Source organism: Pleurodeles waltl, chromosome 12 (genome assembly GCF_031143425.1).
Source record: "Pleurodeles waltl isolate 20211129_DDA chromosome 12, aPleWal1.hap1.20221129, whole genome shotgun sequence".
Classification (NCBI taxonomy): domain Eukaryota; kingdom Metazoa; phylum Chordata; class Amphibia; order Caudata; family Salamandridae; genus Pleurodeles; species Pleurodeles waltl.
In genome coordinates, this window is record NC_090451.1 from 473,045,973 (window position 1) to 473,065,986 (window position 20,014).

Here is a 20,014-nt window from a genome sequence, read left to right on the forward strand (position 1 = left end):
TCTTCACTTATCCCAGCTCTAGAGACTTTAGAAAGTCTGGAGGAGAAGCAGACCTTTTAAGTCTCTACTTGTGAGAAAACAGGGCTGATTGCAGAGGCCCCCTAACTTTTTGCCCCCATTTTCCACTTTATGCTGGTGTTTTCCTGACTCTGATGGTGCCCTGGGTACTGCTAACCAGTCCCAGGGCCTGTGCTCTGTGTAAAATGGATATGCAAATTAGGCTAATTATAATTGGCTAAGTTAACCTACCTATAAGTCCCTAGTATATGGTAGGGCATGTAGGTTTAGGGACCACAGCATAGGTGGTGCACACCTAGGTGCACTGCTGAGGTGCCCAGTGTCATTTTAAAAGCAAGCCTGCTTTGCTGGCTGCTTTTAAATTAAAGTTATATGCAAATTCGACTTTGGAATTAAAGGTACTTCCAAAGTCTTAAACTACCTTATTTTTACATATAAGTCACCCCTAAGGTGTGCCCTATGTGCCCCTAGGGCTGGGTGCCATGTAACTATAAGCAGGGACTTTATAAAAATAGATTTATAAGCCCTGGTGAGGTAAAAACAGCCAAATTCGTTTTTCCCTCATTGAAGTAAATGGCCTTCATAGGCTAGAATGGGCAGACTTTATTTTAAATTTTAAAGTCTCCTTAAATGTTACATACCAAGAATTTGGTATCAAATTAATTGTTGTATTAAATCCCACAACTTCCAGTTGTTGGATTTAATATAACTTGTTCAGGTAAAAAGTTTAGACTTTACCTAAAAAGTTGCCAATTTCAGCTCTGCATTGTTTTTGCTGCTGTGCTCTGATTAGCCAGCCTGCAGCAGCTTCTGCCAGGCTACCTTGATGAGGTGTGAAGTGGCCTGACTTCACACAAAGGAATGTGCTTGGGGGAGAGAATCTCCCCTCAGCAGATGTGGAAGCAGGAAGGGGGAGGGCTGCCAAACTGGTCTTCAAAGGCAGGGAAGGACATTTGGAGCACCCAACAACACCCCCACATCCTGCAACCCCAGACAATTAGGTGCCCCCTTAATCAGATTAGGAGAGGGCAGGAGAGGGGTGTGTTTATGATTTTTAGCCACACCAGTGGGTGGGCTCAGCCAGATCTAACCTCCAAAAATCAGATTCATCCATGTTGGATTTTTAGAGACTGTTGCCTTCTGGGATGGATTTTTGCCACACTTCCCAGGAAGTGGTCATCACAGGGGGACGACCCTGTACCTGATTGGAGAACCAGGACCCCCCTGCTTTTCACCCAGGAGCAAGGATAAAACTGGCAGACCAGCACCCACACCTCAGATCCCTACCAGATTTCAACAAGAAAGGAACTGGCCTGCACCTGGAACCTGCACTCAGAAGGACTGCACCAGCTGCACACTTGGGCTTCACCACAAGAAGGACTTTGCCTGGCTTCAACTGGTTCAAGGAGGGACTCCCTGTTTGCTACAGGTGAAAAATTGCTAAACCAGAGTCCCCTGCACCAACTCCTGAAAAAAGCGACGAGCTGACCACTGCCTAGTGGCCAAAAAGGAGTTTGCGCCAGGTGCATTCTGGGAGTTGGAGTCCGCACCCCCAAGGACCATCACAGAACTTCTGGACCCTTGGGGTGAGCTTTGGACCCCAAAAGAACCTTAAAAATGCATCTGGGTGAAGCCCCAGAAGTTTGGAGAAAATTTGAGAATTTTTGAAAAAAAGCTCCAGAGAGGGACCGACTCGCCACGGAAATTCTGGCCGGCTTGCCTCAACCGCGACCCGGCCTGATTTTGTGGTTCGTCCCGGTAAAGAAAAACTTCTGAAAAAGAGACTAAGTCCGAAGGTAAAAAGTTGACCGGGACCTCCCAGCCATCGTATCCGAGAAGGGCTCCATAGACGTCGGATCAAGATCCAGGTTTGCCCCGGTCGAAGGATTTTCATCTCGAAAAAACGACTAAGTCCGAAGGTAAAAATCACCACCGAGGAAACCAGCATCGCGTATCCGGAGGAGAGTTCCAGGAGGTCGGATCCGACTGGCAGGTTCGTCCCGCTGAAGAAAATCTTCAAAATAAAGACTAAGTCAGAAGGTAACTTTTTGACCGAGGCCTCCCGCGACCTGTAGCCGAGCAGGGCTCCATCGCGGTCGGCCTGAAACTTTGACTTTGCCCCGGTCCTGGTGCAACCAGATGACCCGATTGGCGCTTTTTGTTTCTAAGCGCTAGAAAATAATAATACTTTAAAAATTCATATCTCCGGTTCCCCTGAACCGATTTTATTCGTTTTTGTGTCATTTTAAAGATAAAAATATAAACTATTTTTATAAATTGGTTTTGGATTTTTAAACTGTTTCCTGTGTTTTATTTAATTACTGTTTTGTGATATTTGAATGCTTTACACTTTGTCTCCTAAGTTAAGCCTTGACGCTCGTTGCCAAGCTACCAAGGGTTGAGCTGGGATTAATTTACTGAGACCTAACTGTACCTAATTGGAGGTTAGTGGCTTGTTGCTAGGTGTAGGTACCTACCTGCCCTTACCAATAACCCATTTTCCAACACTACTTCAAACTTTTAATGGTATGTTTCTGCTGTAATATTGAAACAAATCTTCAGTTTAAAAGCCCTACTAAACATATGAACTGCTTCAGATGTCATATCAAAATACATAATAATTTAAAGCAATCCAAAAATAACTCTTTCAAATAAAAAAATATTAATATTGAGTTCAACTTATTTTCTTACAATAATGACTTTAGAAAAAATATTCATATTACTCTTATTTTATTTTTGTTATAGAATTGTGTTTACAACCAATCTGCCTTGGTAGATGTTTACTTTACACACTGTCTGCTTATTTTATTTTGCTTTATTATGTTTAAAATCTTCTTGATGAATGGTGTTAAGAATTTTAAGTTAGTAACTCAGGTAACTCCCTGAAACTTCCCAACATTTTTCAATGCCTAGAAGTCTTCTCTGTGTATTACAGATGGATAAACATACACCTCTACAATATAGCAACAGGGATTCCCCTCTCCTGGGCAGCAACTGCCTGGTCTGCCTGCCGCACAAACTCCCCCTCAATCTCTCCTCAACCTGACTTCTTTAACCTTCAAACAGAAACTTGCAGTTGCCTCTGCCAGTTTCCATCATACCCAGAAACTAGGGCTCACAAATAAGCAGTTAGAATTTCATGGTGCCATGAGCATACAAGTCTTACTACCTCTCTAGGATGCTAAATTATAGGCAATGATTACAAAAGCATTGAGTGCCTGAACAAAGCATCATTGATTTAAAAAATACGTTTTAGATGAGAAACATATATCATCAATTATGGCTATACTTTTTATCAAAAAAATAATTTGATTATTTCTAATAAATTATTAAGGAATACTTACTGAGTTCAAATGCAATGATTGAAATGTTGTGATAAGCAATCTCCTCTCTATCCAAGGGTTTTGTGGTCTTAATGATACCTTCCTCTGCACTGATACTGAAAAACCTGTCAAGGTCAGTGTGCCGATCAATGGAATACCTAAAAAAAATCATCACAGTGTAATATCACATTAAGAATAATGAACAACACAATGTTCATATATAAGATACATCAGATGAAACAAAAAATCATATCCTGACACCATAGCTTACAGAGGCCACAAACTTGTCATTGACATAGACAGAAAAAAGGTAAGTATGTTTTTATGCAGCAGTGTATGCTTCCCCGTAGGGGGAATTATGTCACTATCATAAAATGCTTACAGTTATAATTCATTTTATTTAAATAATGTTTTGGTTTTTTTCAAATTTGTTTTCAGATAAAGGAAACATTAATTTGAAAATAGCTTATATTTTAGCCAAAACATATGGTGAATATTCACAAAGTGCATTTTGTAGTATGTTTAGTAGTACTATAGGATTACTACAATTGTGCTAGAAAATGCTCTTTACAAACCTATTTGCAGAGGTTTATTTCTGTCTCCTGTTGTTAAGGATTTCTACCTTAACTACGGAGATCTCAAAACACATAGATATATGTATTAGAAATAAATGCAGCAGGGGCACACAAATGGCTGAAAAGGGGAATATTTATGAATAAATGGAAGGAGTTGAAGGAGATGATATGCGAGGGAAAAGAATGGCTTTAGGGAGTAGGATCCTTCCTATTCACAAATTGCATTTGTATATTTATTCCCAGCCCAAAACACCCAAACTGTAATTGTTCTCCAGCTGAGACCTGGAATTATTCTAGGAACAAACATGGCCAACAATTTGTACTGTAACTTCTCTCTTGAAAACGTATACAGGCAGTGACTTAAAATAAAAGCCCACAAGAACTAATGTTAAATTAAATAAATGTATGTTATTTTTAAGAATAGAAATATATTTAATATATTGTTAATTTCACCAACAGGTAGGTATAGCTAGGACCTGGTTTTCCATTGGAAGAACAGTTTTTTTTTGCAAATAATTTGTGGCACAGCTTGATGAAGCTTCACGAAATTGTCAAAACGTATACTTCAGTGGGTTCAGCTGCTGTCTTGAAAGTTTGGGGGATAAGTCATCAAAGTGAGGGATGAGAAAAAAAGAGAAAACCTAAAACATGATTTCCCCATTCCATTCATTTTCCAATAGGGATTTTGAACACAACTACAGCCCATCCCACCAGATGGAACTATATTAAATTGGCCAGAAAGCTAGCTCTCGGTCCAAGAAGCCTGCTTTTTGTGCTATGGTGTAAATCTTTTCTGTAGATTTTGGGATACTAGCGTTAACAAATACAGATATCTAGGCACTCAGATTCTCTGTGGATTCAACTGTCTCTGATATCTGATTGGCTGCCAACACTTCAACAAGGAAGTGTTGGCAGCCATTTTGTGTCCCACAAAAAAAGTTTAAAAAAAAAAAAAAAAGAGGTCTGGGTAGGGTCACCCTGAGCCCCTGGCCTTGATCTAGGGGTCCCTCATGGACCACTTCAGTGCTAAAAAACATTTAGTTTTTTTAAATGCTAGAGAAATTAATGGATCTGGATCTGCTGAATTTTCTGAGATTTGTTTTTAAAAAAGGTTAGTCTCTCACCCATTCTTTTCTTTTGCCCTTGGGTGAGCCAGGTTCCAGGGACACTGGGGGCTTAAAAAAGGAGGCCTCCCTCTTCCCTGGGCTTGTATTAGCCCCCGGGACCACCACCTCCCTGGGATGATAATATTAGGGTATGTGGGGGGCACATGACCCCCCATGCCCGGGGTACCACCACCTCCCTGGGGTCAAACAATATTTTCTAATTGAGGAGGCCCACATGGGGACTGCCACCTCTCTGGGCCTAACAATTAAATTGATGCAGGGCCCATATGGCCCCCCTGCAGCCCTGGGGGCCACCACCTCCCCAGAGCAAAAGAGTAGCTTCTAATGGGGAGGCTTGTACAGCCTCCCCACAGCCCCGGGGACCGCCAGCACCCTGGGGCTAAATATGAAGTTTATGCAGGGGTCATGTGTCACATCTGCGGTCCCAGGGACTGCCACTACCCAGGGCAATTTATTTCAATTAAGGGGAGCCACATGGCCTCTGCAGCCCTGGGGACCGCCACCTCCCCAGGGCTGAAATAGCATGATGAAGGAGACCTGTTGTGGACCCCTGCCCCCAGGGGCCACCACCTCTTCGGGGCTAGTCAAATGTTGGAAGGGAGATAAGCAGCCCCCATTTGTGGAGCCATACATGGCCCTGTGGAACACCACCCCCCAGGGCCACCTCCTGCTATGGTCAGGGGTGCCACACCTGGGGCATAGCTGTTTGCCCTGACTTGGAGGGAACTTTGATAGCTCCTGCCAAGTGAGAGCAAACACTCTGCTTCCAGGAGGCAAGAGCTGTCAAAGAGTTCTCACCCACTGGAAGTGGAGGTTTCATCTCTTTCCATGCCTGCAAACATGCATCAGGGAAAGAGATGAAATATTTCTCACCTAGCATCTGCAGGTGACCTCATTCTAATATCCACTACCCAAAATTATTCACAAAAACAATTACATCACTTACAAAAATAAACATAATAAATGGCCTTTTAATAAACTTAATAAAACAAAAAAATGCTATTTGGAATATCCAAACTGAGTTATGCATGGAGGTTGGAAAACAAAAAGTAATGCCACAATACACGTATCGTGAGCTAAAATTTGATTAAAAACTAAACTGGTCCATTTACAAAGAGCAAGTAAAAGATTGATGAACTGCAACATCCCAAGCCGTCATACACTTCATTAAAAATATATAAGGGGCAGTTGGTCCTACACTTACTGTTTTAAAAATCTAAGTTCTTCCTGTGCTTCAATATGGATCGCTTAGCTTCAAAAAACAAACTGTAGATGCCTTAAACTTGCTATTTTCCCAAATTCTGCCACAGTATTTCAACTTGAGACTGTCAACTCCTCACCTGTCAATAAGATTAGAAGTGTGCATTTTTCACCTACAAGCTGTAACCTTTATCACACTAAATAATTATATCTGCGACTGCCATAAAGCTGTTAGAAATGTCCTGAAAGAAATTATGAATGAGGATCTAAACTTTACATCAGGAAAAAGAATCATGGTATCAGACAAGTCAAAAAATGCACTAGAAATAGTAACCTTCCATTATTATCTGCTCTTCCAATAGTGACAAAGCATGCCAAGAAATCCTTAATCGAGAAAAATCTGTCAACTTCCTCTCATATTGACTTTGAGTCTAAAGGTAAGTATAAAAATTCAGGTTACATCGAAAACTCATACAAAAAGTGACAGCAAGTCTATTTGGGTTTGAACTCGGACTCACTGAAACAAGCATCTTTTTAGATTTAGATTATTCTATATTCCATTACTACAATTTGAAGAATCTTGCACACCTTCTTCAAATATTGGTAAGACATTTCACCTGAGTCATGCCTTTATGGAAACAACTGAACACATTGTATGCCTCAGTCCACGTTTGATAAATATAAGTAGAAAGTATTTAAAAGATGGACAGGTAAAGACGCCATGCTTCTGTGTTCAAGGTGTCCCTCAAATAAAATCATTGATCATACAAAAAAATGCCCAGCTACAGCAGATTCTTCTAAGCAGAACAAGAATAGATGGGACCAGGTCAACATAAGCAACCTAAAAATGACCACGAAAACTATAGACAATTAAGGAATGGAAAAAGATGTTAATGTATCTATGATGCACTGTTAATATATGTGCGATTTTATGTGATTGATTTCACTATTATTGTCCTGGGTTTTACTTATCTTGCACAATAAATTATTTACATATCTTTCTTCCTCTGACTCATGACCTTTGTATCCCAAAGAAGTGTGAGGGTTACATTTTAAGGAGAATTTCAATGTTTAATTTATCGAGAGATGATTCTTGGACTTGTTCAGTAATATTTTTCTCTCTCACAGAATTAAATGTCTTTGTATGTTCAAAGAGAAGCATTCTGGAATTGTTATTCTAAATCTCTGTTTAAAAACAGACTCATGGTTGAATATGTTTCATTGACCGGATCTGTTTTTACACTTAGACTGGGAATTGCTATTATTTCTTTGCTCAATATTGATGTATAGTGCTCCATTTACCTTAAAACAAAGTGTCATGTGATAGCACATCTTACCTTATAGGACTATTGGCAGCATCTGGGTCTTTAGCATGGACACGACCAACGTAGGTACCTTCTGCTGCATTTTCATCAACCTCCAGAGTGTAACTAGGTTCTAAGAACATGGGAGCTTCATCAAAGTCTTCTACTGCCACCTTGACAGTGGCAGTGTCTTTGAAGGGTCCTCTGCTGATGAACCGAGGATCAAGGTGAACATTGGAGGCTTCCACCTTCATACTGTATGCCTTTTTTGTTTCAAAATCAAGGATCTGATTGAACAAGGAACAAAGAATCAGTAAGAAAGAAGCATATTTGTACAGAAGAATTTCAAAATAGGCATAAATGTAGAATTTTATGAACACAAATCAAAGATACTTGACAGGCTTTACATCTCTAACATACAAATTATGTTTTGTTTTTTTGCAAACCCTACTTGTGGAATATTGGAGGTACCAAATATAGTCACTGATGTTATTATTTGTGCATAATGGTTGTCCTGCTGCAGTAAGAAAGACACTGAGGTGTTATGCTGCAATCAAGGCTCACAAACAATCTCCACTACTCCCCATAATATGGTATGTAATTTGTGAAATTAATTGTGTAGTATGGTAAGAATTCATGCTGATATTTCTGTACAGAATGCAGGAAACAGGGTCTAATTTCTGCGGGGTAGATTCAGCCATTAATTCTTCCTAGAATAGTGCAATGATCACCATACATTTTAGGTAACAGCAAGCATTGTATTGTAAACAAATTCACATACATAAGTGTGACATATCATTCACATCTTAGTCTGATATTCTGTGAAGAGTTTTGACTAACTGAAGGCAAAATTATTTCAAACAATAGTATCTACTATTTTCAGAACCTTGTATGTAACATAAACCAACAATGGTCCCTAATAGAAATGGGGTGGTGAATTCTAATCCCTGAATTAGTGCAGGAAACTGAATTCCGAGTTTTGGAGTAAACTTTGAAAACTCACAATTTCTCAAAAGCAAATTTTGACAGGTCAACCATTCAGAAATATATGAATGAAAACGAGACACATGCAAAGACAGGTGTGGTATGCTCCCTTTTCCACATGTAATCCCTACTTTCCGCTGGAAAACTGTAACATAGGTATTCCCAGTACTTGGAAATATCCCACCATAGGGAACCTTTAATTACTTGGTGTGGTAAACACTCCCACTTTAGCATTTTGGCAAGCAAGAAACCAGAACAATAAAAATGTGCTTGTAATCAATTTACCCAAAAAGGTAGCACTTACTAACTAACTAGTAGAAAGTGCTCCACTTCGCTAGACATTTTGTGCAAACTGGACTCTTGCTGGATAAAGGAATAGGTAGACTTTTGTTTTAGCCATGATTCACATTTTACTGCTATTAAACCTCAGTAGAAAGAACTTAAAAATATAGACGTAACAGGTGCCCTAGTTGAAGCTCCAATTCTGGAAAGGCAAAATGAATTTATCTTTCATCTATTGGAGTGCAATCAGACAGTCTCACACCCACTCTCATACCCACATAGTCCTTCTGACACCCACTCTCATACCTAAACAGACACTCCCACAGCCATTCTCACACCCAGAGACACCCTCTCACACTTATTCTCACACCCAGAGAGAAAGGCCCTGTGGGCAACTCCAACTGCGCATGGCCAAAGGCCATGCACAGCATTGGGTTGGTGGTAATAGGGAGTTGGCCACAGGGCCTGGCCTTGAGCAAGGCTGTGCAACCCTTGCAGTGCAGAGCCAAAGGCCATGCACAGCAGTGGTTGGGTTAATGTATAGTAATAAAAGTTATTTTATGTTAAACAAAACATAGAAATTCACTGAAAAACCAAAGGTTCCATGGATGTTATTGTTAGGAAATATAATTATAAAAACCTTAGAAATTCACTTAAAAAACAAACGTCACAGGGACATTATAGCTAGGTTCTGAATTTACTCATACAAAACCATAGAAATTCAGCAGTTATAGAGTTATTTCAAGTGTGACTGCTTCCCCTTTAAGGTTACTTAAAATGATTGAGGAAATTGTGGCAAAATTGCCCATCAATTGCATCCCCAAAACTAGGGCTGGGGCAGCCCCATATTCATCCTGAATTTGTTTCAGCACTTCCGGTAAATTAACAAGTGTCGGTGTACCGTGTGCGGTCGTATAGAGCCCGGCAAATACCGTACCCCAGGTATTACAGTTTTCTACTTTAGGGACCATCCCAAAAGGCAAGCACATTGTTAATATTCTATGTTTATCCTTAAATCCTGTATGGGGAAATACTGCCTCCAGCGTATTAATTTTCTGTGCTAACCAAATCGAATGTACAGTTGCAAGATTTATACCTGGCGTTGCTGCTTGTGGATGTGCTGGAGCAGCGCGTGCTGGGTTTGTATTTAATGTTGGCATCACAAATTGTACTAATTGTCTATATATTGCTGTTAATTCAATGTGTAAGCGCCAAACCTCAGCTACTGCTAAATTTCCAGCCGCAGGATGTGGTGAATAGATGGCCAATAAAGACCAGGTAGGACCGTCATTGCTTATTGGACCTTACTTTACTGGTAATATTGTATGGGGTAGGGCGCCATCAAGCCAATTATTATGTTGTTGATAAGATAGAGGTATCTCTAAATATGCGTATGCTCTGTATTGTCCAGGCGCGTTCGCAGGTGTATATTGATGAAATGTATTAGTGTTCCCATCAACTGCTGGAAATGTGATGCAAGAGTAAAAAAGTTCTGTTCTATAAGCTGCATGGGTGTCCACCACAAATGTGACTGGAACTCCCAGGGCTGTTCGGCCATTTGCTAGTAAGTGTGCTGTAAGAGGTTGCCTCATGTTAACAGCTATTTGTACATGTTGGGGATTCGTCATGATAGTAACACTATTAGTTCAGAGAAGGCACACCAAAATGGGGTTTCCTTTTAAAGTTTAAGCTTGAACAACCGCCAGTTGTAGTAGGATTACCTACACAGCTATGGTGGAAATCCTCAGTACCACAGAAGTCTCCGCATAAGGCATTGAGGTGTCATTATATATAATGAGACAGAGAAACTCCGGAGGACCCGAAAGTTAGAGCCTGACCAAACGTTGCCGGTGCCACATTGAAGCTCCCCTTATGTGAAGTACTAATCAGCCTAACTTTTTATGCATGGCCAATGCAAATCAAGGGTGTTTTCGCTGCATTTCCAGCTTCAAAAGTTATGTATAATTCTTGATCGAGGTGGTTGCATCCTTCCCTTTGTGAGGCGCAATATCTCATGTAGTGACTCTGATGAGTGGGTTTCCTCTTGTCAACTGTTGCTGAGACCCAAACCTACTGTGTATGGCCAAAGGCCATGCTTGACACGGGGTTGTTTGGTAATAGGGGATTGGCCACAGACATTGACCACAGGTCTGGTCCTGTGACCAACCCTGCCTCGTGCGCAATACGGGGTTAGGTGATTATGGGGGTGGCAAGGCCCTGTGACAAACTCCACCACGCACGGCCAAAGGCTATGCACAGCAGTGGTTGAATTAATGTATTATAATTCAAGTTACTTTACTTTAAAAATAACATTGAAATTCACTGACAAAACCAAAGGTTACAGGGGTGTTAGAAAATAGAATTTTAAAGAAATGTTGAGTTTCACTTAAAAAACAAAGGTTACAGGGACGTTATAGTTAGGCTTACACTTTAAATGTACAAAATCATATAAATTAATCTGTTATAGTTATAGGTTATTTTAAGTAACTATAACTTGTGCCTTTGCCATGCACTGCTAATTACCCCACAAATTGCAGCACTCATGACATTTTGAAAACATCATTAATGATATCAATATAATATTTTCCGCAAAATTTTACATAAAAAACTGTGCACGGTCGGGGTGCGAGTTATAGTTACCTTAGTGCATGAAATATTGGAACTTGAAGTATCTGTAACTATAACAGGTGAATTGTTGTGGTTTTGTATGTTTAAAAGGTGAACCTAACTATAATATCCCTGTAATCTTTGTTTTTAAGGGGAATATATATATATATATATATATATCCAGTTTTTTCCTTCAGTTTATAATCTTGAAAGAGAACGCCGGCACTCTGTACTGCTGCACAATAATTGATTTATTTCACACCGAAAACGCGATCACATCAATCCAAAGGTTCTGGGCTAACGCGTTTCAACCAAAACGGTCTTTGTCAAAGCCCACCTTATTACAACTAAACATATACAAGCTGCACCGTCTCTCCCCCCCTCATTATATCCTGTTTCCCATTAGACATAGAAAAAATCCTATAATTCAAATTGACAATCCTCAACACCAAAAATTCTAAATAAACCACTATAATTTTTAAAGTATTTTCTCCATCATTAATTCATTATCTCAATCTCATGACTATAATTAATTTCCAAATAACATCACTTTTCTTTCTCTTTTTCTCTTTTTCCTCTTTTTTTCTTTTTTTCTCATTATCATATATTTTCAAGACTTTTTACTCACTATGGTATCTACTTTCCCATTATCATCAAAAATTATATATTGCATATTAATAACAAAGAAACATTCAAATTAATTTCCTAAACGAGGGTATTGGTGCCAGCTTACATAAACAGCGCCTAGTTCTGCTATATTACCCATTAACCCACATGTACATACAGTTCTTCATCCTGGTTCAGCCCCCACGGGGCTCTACTATTGAGTCTGATGATATATTCCGATTCCATTTTCCTCAACATCCGTTCCCTGTCTCCTCCTCGCGGGGATAACACCACCCTGTCAATCTGGTTCAGGCAGATTACAGGGACTGCGATGGGGAGCTGTTTCGCTCCAAGTTTTGCATGTCTTTTTATGGGTTGGTGGGAGACCCGATATGTAATGACAGAAGAAAATGATAGATGGATAAAGCATGTGATTTTTTGGACAAGATTCATTGATGATATTTTCATGATTTGGGATGGCCCGGGGGATGTCCTACTGGAATTTATGGAGGGCTTACAGAGGAATGCCTTTAATTTGAAATTCACATATACAATGGATAGACATATGATGGAGTTTTTGGATGTTTTAGTTGAAATAGAGGGTGACAAGGTCCAGACAAGGTTGTATAGAAAAAGTACTGCAGGAAATAGTATTTTACATGCTAGGAGTGCCCACCCTGCTAAACTCAAATGGAGTATACCCTATGGGGAACTCTTAAGAGCAAGAAGGAATTGTAGTACAAAGACTAGATTTGAGAAAGAACAGAGTAACATGATTGCAAGGTTCAGATCCAGGAGTTATCCTGGTAGCGTTATTAGGGATGCTTGCAGCAAGGTAGCAAATATTAATCGGGAGAGTATCCTATTTCCAAAAAAACGAGAAAGTGCTGAGAAGGTGATAAGATGTATTACAACCTACAATGCCGGTTCCAAAGCAATGGTAAATATTTTAAAGCAGTATTGGCATTTGATTAGAACGGACAGGGCGATAGGTCCGTTAGTGGGTCCCTGTCCGAGGATAACATATAGGAAGAGTCGATCTCTACGGGATATATTAGTACACAGCTATGAGAATAAAAGTAAGAGTGAAAGTATGGGATTTTTGAAAGATAAAGGTTTTTACAAATGTATGAGGTGTAAGGCATGCAAACATAGTAAAAATTGTAAGACATATATGCTGCCCACAGGGGAGGAGAAGGAAATTAATAGATTTATAAAATTGTAATTCGGATTATACGGTGTATGTTATTAAATGTCCATGTAACCTCTGTTATGTAGGCAGCACAATTTTTCCGGTGAAGAAACGGATATTGGAACATTGGCGGGCAATTAAAAACAATGATTCCAATTATCCCATAGCTCGACATTGTAGACAATTTCATGAGGGGAAAGTTGATGGTATGTTATTTTTTGGGATTGACAGGGTGGTGTTATCCCCGCGAGGAGGAGACAGGGAACGGATGTTGAGGAAAATGGAATCGGAATATATCATCAGACTCAATAGTAGAGCCCCGTGGGGGCTGAACCAGGATGAAGAACTGTATGTACATGTGGGTTAATGGGTAATATAGCAGAACTAGGCGCTGTTTATGTAAGCTGGCACCAATACCCTCGTTTAGGAAATAATTTGAATGTTTCTTTGTTATTAATATGCAATATATAATTTTTGATGATAATGGGAAAGTAGATACCATAGTGAGTAAAAAGTCTTGAAAATATATGATAATGAGAAAAAAAGAAAAAAAGAGGAAAAAGAGAAAAAGAGAAAGAAAAGTGATGTTATTTGGAAATTAATTATAGTCATGAGATTGAGATAATGAATTAATGATGGAGAAAATACTTTAAAAATTATAGTGGTTTATTTAGAATTTTTGGTGTTGAGGATTGTCAATTTGAATTATAGGATTTTTTCTATGTCTAATGGGAAACAGGATATAATGAGGGGGGGAGAGACGGTGCAGCTTGTATATGTTTAGTTGTAATAAGGTGGGCTTTGACAAAGACCGTTTTGGTTGAAACGCGTTAGCCCAGAACCTTTGGATTGATGTGATCGCGTTTTCGGTGTGAAATAAATCAATTATTGTGCAGCAGTACAGAGTGCCGGCGTTCTCTTTCAAGATTATAAACTGAAGGAAAAAACTGGATATAATTACGGAGCCTGCATCCGGAGCCTGGCACCGGCCCCCTTGGTGGTTGTAGTCAGCTGTTGCAGGATTTTATTTTATATATATATATATATATATATATATATATATATATATATATATATATATATACAACAAAAACTACCACAGAAACCGCACACTCAGGAATTCAAAAGCAAAAAGGTATTTACATGTGATCAAGGCTGCTTGCCAGCCGAAACGCGTTGTGTGTGAAATAAATACCTTTTTGCTTTTGATTTCCTGAGTGTGCGGTTTCTGCAGAAGTTTTTTTTTGTTAATGAAGTTTAACCGGAGTGCTCTGCCAGTTGCCACCGCACCACCCCTTAATGGCCGTTTGGAGCCCGTCTCTGAGCACGTTTTGTTTGAAGAAAAATATATATATATACATATATTAATAAATATATATATATATATATATATATATATATATATATATATATATATATGGTTTTGTTCACACCTTTTCCTCCATATTCGGTTTGATACCTTCAGCTATCCACTCCTTTTCTGTAGCATTTTGGGGGGGTTTGGCTTTATTAGCTGGCATCCTGTTGTTGCTGTTGTTTATGCGCAGTGGCTGCCCCGCCGCAATGAGGACAAATGACGGTGCTCCCATCAGCGCACCTGTGTCGTGAATGTATGATGCAGCATTTTGGAGCACCACTCCTGGAGCATTTGGAGTGTGACTGGTCTTTGTCATTAAGACCGGTTTTGTATTGTGTGCAGCCCGTGTTCCGGTGCCTCTGGTGCTCTTTCGAACATGCACTGGAAGTTTGTCTTTCACAGCAGCGCCCCCCAGCAATAGATGCTGATCTGTTGATGTTCTCGCTGAGAGTTCATAGCAGACATGCACACTGAGGCTGCGTTTGCTACGTGAAGCTAATTATGAGCTACCCTTCCTGGAGGAAGTGGCCACCAATCATCACTGGGCACTCCACGGGATGTCGCCTTGGTTGACCTTGGGGCTATGGAACACACTTTCTCCTTGATCACTTTTGGCGTGGACTTTCCTGTTCTGTCACCTGCTGAAGTGGAAGATCTCCTACTTTCCATGACTCATACTTAATTTGGAACTTTTCTAAATTGACATTATCATTGAATTCGGTTATAAGCCACATGCTCATGTTTTAAATTGCCAAGTAGTGTGCTTGTGTGTTCTTTTAATTTGTCAAAATTGACTAGGGTTTTATATATATCTTAGTTTGAGAAATTTTTGTTGTGGCTTGAACCACTGTCAACCGACAAGGGAAGGGTGCTGTGTAGCCATTTTAGTTATAGCTCCATGCAAGTTAGTTTAATACACTAGGCCGCTGTGCACTTTGATCTAGATATATTTTACTCAGCTTTGCAGTGTTATTTTTACAATAACCAGTTTTACGGTCTTGTTTTAATTTCTTTTATCTAACTGTTTTGCTTAACCCAGCACTGTGTTCTCAAACAAGACATTCTTGATCACTTTGTGCTTCATTCAAGGCTACAAGTTTGGTACATTGCCAGTGAACATGGTAGAGGTTTAGTCTCCAACATTCATAGAAACTACACATCCTTAGGTAGGGACATTTTCTTAGAACATTAGCTGTGTTATTATAAAAACACCTCCTGGTCCCATTACACGTCAAGAGGGAGATTCCAGCCAGGGAACCACGACTGTATGCTGATTTGTGAATGCTTTGCTGCAGATGCTAACACAGACTACAGGCCTTTGCTCAGGTATGAGGGTCGATGTCCTCCCGGGGGAACCTGAAAGGCAGGATTAGAGCTTAACATGCTGTGCTCAAATTATGATTCAGATAGAAAATAGTCCATCGATTCTAGTGGCAATATGATAGCGTTATTCTTATGCTTCACTCTCATCATCACCATTTTAATATTGTCATGGTGTGTCATTGTGGTTATTGCAGCTCACACTTTGCTATCTAAAATGCAGTAGTTTTATTAAACCAGTCTTTAAAACCTATACTGCTTTCATTGTCATTGATATATGAGACCGAATTGTGAATGAGAAAACCAGATGCGACCTAAGTGACCACGACTTCCCTGAGAAGTATGATATGTCATGCACTCGGCTGCCCAATCATCTCTACCTTTCGGGAGAGATGAGGCACTGCTATTTAGCCGGAACAAAACCTGGATTTAGAGTGACAGGTGTCACCCACAGTGGGTCAGACTCAGTCTCCCAGACCGTGGACGATCTTGCTGCTCAACATCCAGTAGTCTCATTAGAATAATGAGAACCTACGCGACATGACAGAAGGGGAGCTTCACAGAAGGGGAGCTTCAATGTGGGCACCTGCTTGCCTTTTATGTGTAAGTGCTTGCAGCTGAGGTTTAATTTCGGTAAAATCAGCATTGTGCTATGCATATTTATCCAAGAAGAGGCCACTGTTTAGTTCAAAATGTTTACCCAGCTGGAATACTTTTTACTGGCTATTTAGTGAGTGCTACCTCCTTGGGTAAATGTATAGTGCATCTCCTACACTACAACTGCGTAAAGGATGGCAAGGAAATGTCTCAATTGTCCTTGTGTGTTTGTAACTTTGTCAATTTGATTTCTCCTCAAGCCTCTATATTAGATCATTTTCAAGGTGAAACTGCAGATCTGCACTTCAATTTTTTTTTTCCTTTTTGAAACTTTTGGGGGGACTGTTGGGGGAACCTTAAGGCCCCTGTGGTCCCAGCTGGCTCCTGACTCCTACAGAAGTCTGCATTGCTCTAGCAAGCATGAAAGCAGGGAGCTGTTTAAAATAACAGCTCCCTACTTGAGAGAGCAATGTTTTCATCTGTTTCCCTTCATGCATATATGCATTAAGGGAAACAGATGAAAACTCTGCATTCTGCAAGCGGGGCTGTTTGACTCCCACCCTGCAACAGCTACCTCCCATAGGTGGGCCCTTTGGCAGGTAGCAGGAGACGCAGGGTCGCGGTGGCAGTTGGACCGCCGCAAATGTGGTAGTCTGATTACCACATTATGACTGCTGTGGTAGCACCACAGTCCGACCACTAGCACTGCCAGTTTTCTTCTACAGGAGGGTCTGGCGGTGCTGGCATTCCTAATCTGCCAGGGCAGTGCTGCAAGCAGCGCTGCCCTAGGGATTACGACCCCCCTCTCCACCAGTGGGTACATGGCAGCAACCCTTCCATGTAAAGGCTGGCAGAGATGGGGTGCAGGGTGCCCCACGGGGGCCCCTGCACTGCCCATGCACTTGGCATGGGCAGTGCAGGGGCTCCCCTGGCCAGCCCCATCTCAAAGTTCACTGTCTGCTTTGCAGACAGTGAACTTTGCGACTTGAGCTGGTGCACCCTACACTGTATAGCATTGCCACCAGCTCTATTACAAGCTAGCGACAATGCTGTAGGCCGTTTCCCGCTGGGCCAGCAGGTGGAAACTGTTTTGACCTGCTGACCTGTGGGAAACTCGCAATGGGGCCGGCGGGGAGGTAGCTATACTGACGGCAACCTACCCATCAGGACTTGGGTGGACAGGGTTTTCCGTCTGCCAAAGTCATAATGACCCCCAGTATATTTAAAGCCCAGGGAGGTGGCAGTCCCCAGTTCTATATTTCTTCAGAACTTTGCATTGGTAGGTGGCGGGACCAGGGACACGAGGGCCGTGTGCCCCCCACAACACATAATTTATAGGCAAAGCCCCCAGGAGCTAGCAGTCCATGGGTCTTCAGTAAGCCCTAGGAAAGGGACCCTGTGTGCCCCCCCTTAAAATAATATTCCCCATGACTTGGTACACCCAGGGGAAAAATAAAAGCCTTTGCTTTAAAAAAAAATGCAGTGAAATTTGAGAATAGTTGTGCTTTTTACTGCACTTTTTATTTTTTATGCTTTTTAGCACTGGGGGATGTCCCTGGGAGACCCCTGCACCAAGGCTATTGGGGTATAGTAAAGTTACCCTGCCCCCTTTTCTTTATTTTACTTTTATTTTTGAGACTCAACTAAAGCCTAGTCTCACAATGGCTACCAACACTTCCTGGTTGAACTATTGGTGGCAAATAAGATGTCTGCAGAAGATTGTCAGTCTGTTGCGACCCTCGATATCCAAATTTGGATTTCCTTTAATGTCTCCTAAACTACTGAATGGATTTACACAAAATAAGACAAAGGCTCACCTGCATGCCAAAAGCTACCTTTCTGTTAAACTTGGTGTAATTCCGTCTAGTGGTTCAGTCTGCAGGTGTGTCTAAAGAGTCTATTGAAATTAACAATGGAAACTCCTGTTTTTTAACCCCTCCACTTTTTCACTGCCCGAACTTAATGGATCAACCTGAAACTTACATGCACCTCAAGATGCTACGGAGCACCTTCTTTGGAACATTTTGTGAAGATTCGTCAAGCGGTGCCAAAGATGTAGGCAAGTTAAAAAAAGCTTTTAAATGGAAACTAGGTCCCAACTATAACTACCTGCTGGTGACCGCCAATAGGTAATATATATTTCATGTATATTTTGTCATTTTACCATACCTTTTTGAGCTTTACCACGCCTTCCTGAGTCTCATAATCAGTTGTGATTTCAAACATTTCTGCTCCATCCCCATCTATAACACGATAGCTTATCAGACCATTTTCTCCAATGTCAAGATCTCTTGCCTTCAACCTTCCCACTTCTTCCCCTGGTACTGCCGCTTCTGAAACAGACATGGGATATGCACCTGGACAAAAAAGAGTTGCAGGTTAATGCTAATGTACAAAAAATATATCACAACATTTTATCCGAATGCTATGGAAATAATAATTTCTTCAATGACACGCGAACACAGAGCTTTCGATTTCAACAACATTCTCTATTGATGAGAAACAATATTGAACTCTATGCATGTGGAGTAGTCCTTATTAAAAAAATAAAAACTTAGAGGTCCAACGTCTTTCTTAGGAATCTACTGTCAGTATTGTAGTCTGCTGTTTGTTCCCATAGTTAGGATTGTCAGTGCCCAAAACTGTCACTATCTCTTTAACTTACTCTTGCAGATTCTTTTTTGTCCATGCTTTCTTCCTTTTCTCACAGATTTTCGTTTTCATCCTCATTTCTTATATCGCAGCCTTTCTCTTGCTTGCTCTCGGTAAAAAACTTATGATGAAAAATAAGTGTTGGTCACCAAAAACAAAAGTCGGACACACCATCCTCAACTACCTGGACAAATTAAGCATCGATGTGGAGCTTAAAACAAATTTTCAAGTTCAAATCATCTATACGAGGTCTCAATTACTCACTATTTCTTCTAAACCAGGATGCCACACATACTAGGCTACACTCATAAAGCATCTTAACAACCCTTGTGTACATTTTGCACATGTAATTGGGCACATTTATGTACCCTGATTCATGAAAGAGATTATTTATGTGCAATTTACACCGTAAACGTATTAGAGCCTCATTTATTGGTCTTACACGTTTTCCTAGTTAGAAGTGGGTTATTAGATATGTAACACATGTTTTTGAGAAATCCATGTTTTAATGATATGCATGCAGAAGTGCTCACTTCGGACTGCGCCTGTTTAGAACGATGCGAACCAGGATAAAGAAACTGTGTAAATCATGCAGAGATCATTCCTCTGGACCTAGAGGACCGATCTCTGTATCCACCTAGGAGAAGGGCATTAGTCTATGTGGAAGTATAAGAGCATGCCTTATACATCTACAAGGGCATACACGTTTCAGTGCACTTGCACTCCCAGTACATACATATCTCCAGCCATTGACCCGTCAGAGAATTCAAAACTTGTGACTTCACTCTCCATGGTTGCAAATCACCAGATTCCACGCCACTTTCGTCTCTAAGCCCTGGGTTCCTTAATCGATATTTTTTTCTTTTAGCA

The 20,014-nt window shown here is 40.6% G+C and overlaps 1 protein-coding gene across 6 annotated transcripts in view; it reads right to left on the bottom strand.

Annotated features, from left to right (window-relative positions):
* CDH11 (cadherin 11) overlaps positions 1 to 20,014 on the bottom strand; it is a 246,256-nt gene that overhangs the window by 20,601 nt on the left and 205,641 nt on the right. For all 6 annotated transcript variants that reach the window (XM_069217106.1, XM_069217107.1, XM_069217108.1 and 3 more), the window contains 3 exons: positions 18,662 to 18,849; positions 7,581 to 7,834; positions 3,363 to 3,499 (listed from right to left, as the gene is read on the bottom strand). In XM_069217106.1, the coding sequence (XP_069073207.1) occupies positions 3,363 to 3,499; positions 7,581 to 7,834; positions 18,662 to 18,849 (579 nt within the window). The remainder of the gene's footprint in view (positions 1 to 3,362; positions 3,500 to 7,580; positions 7,835 to 18,661; positions 18,850 to 20,014) is intronic.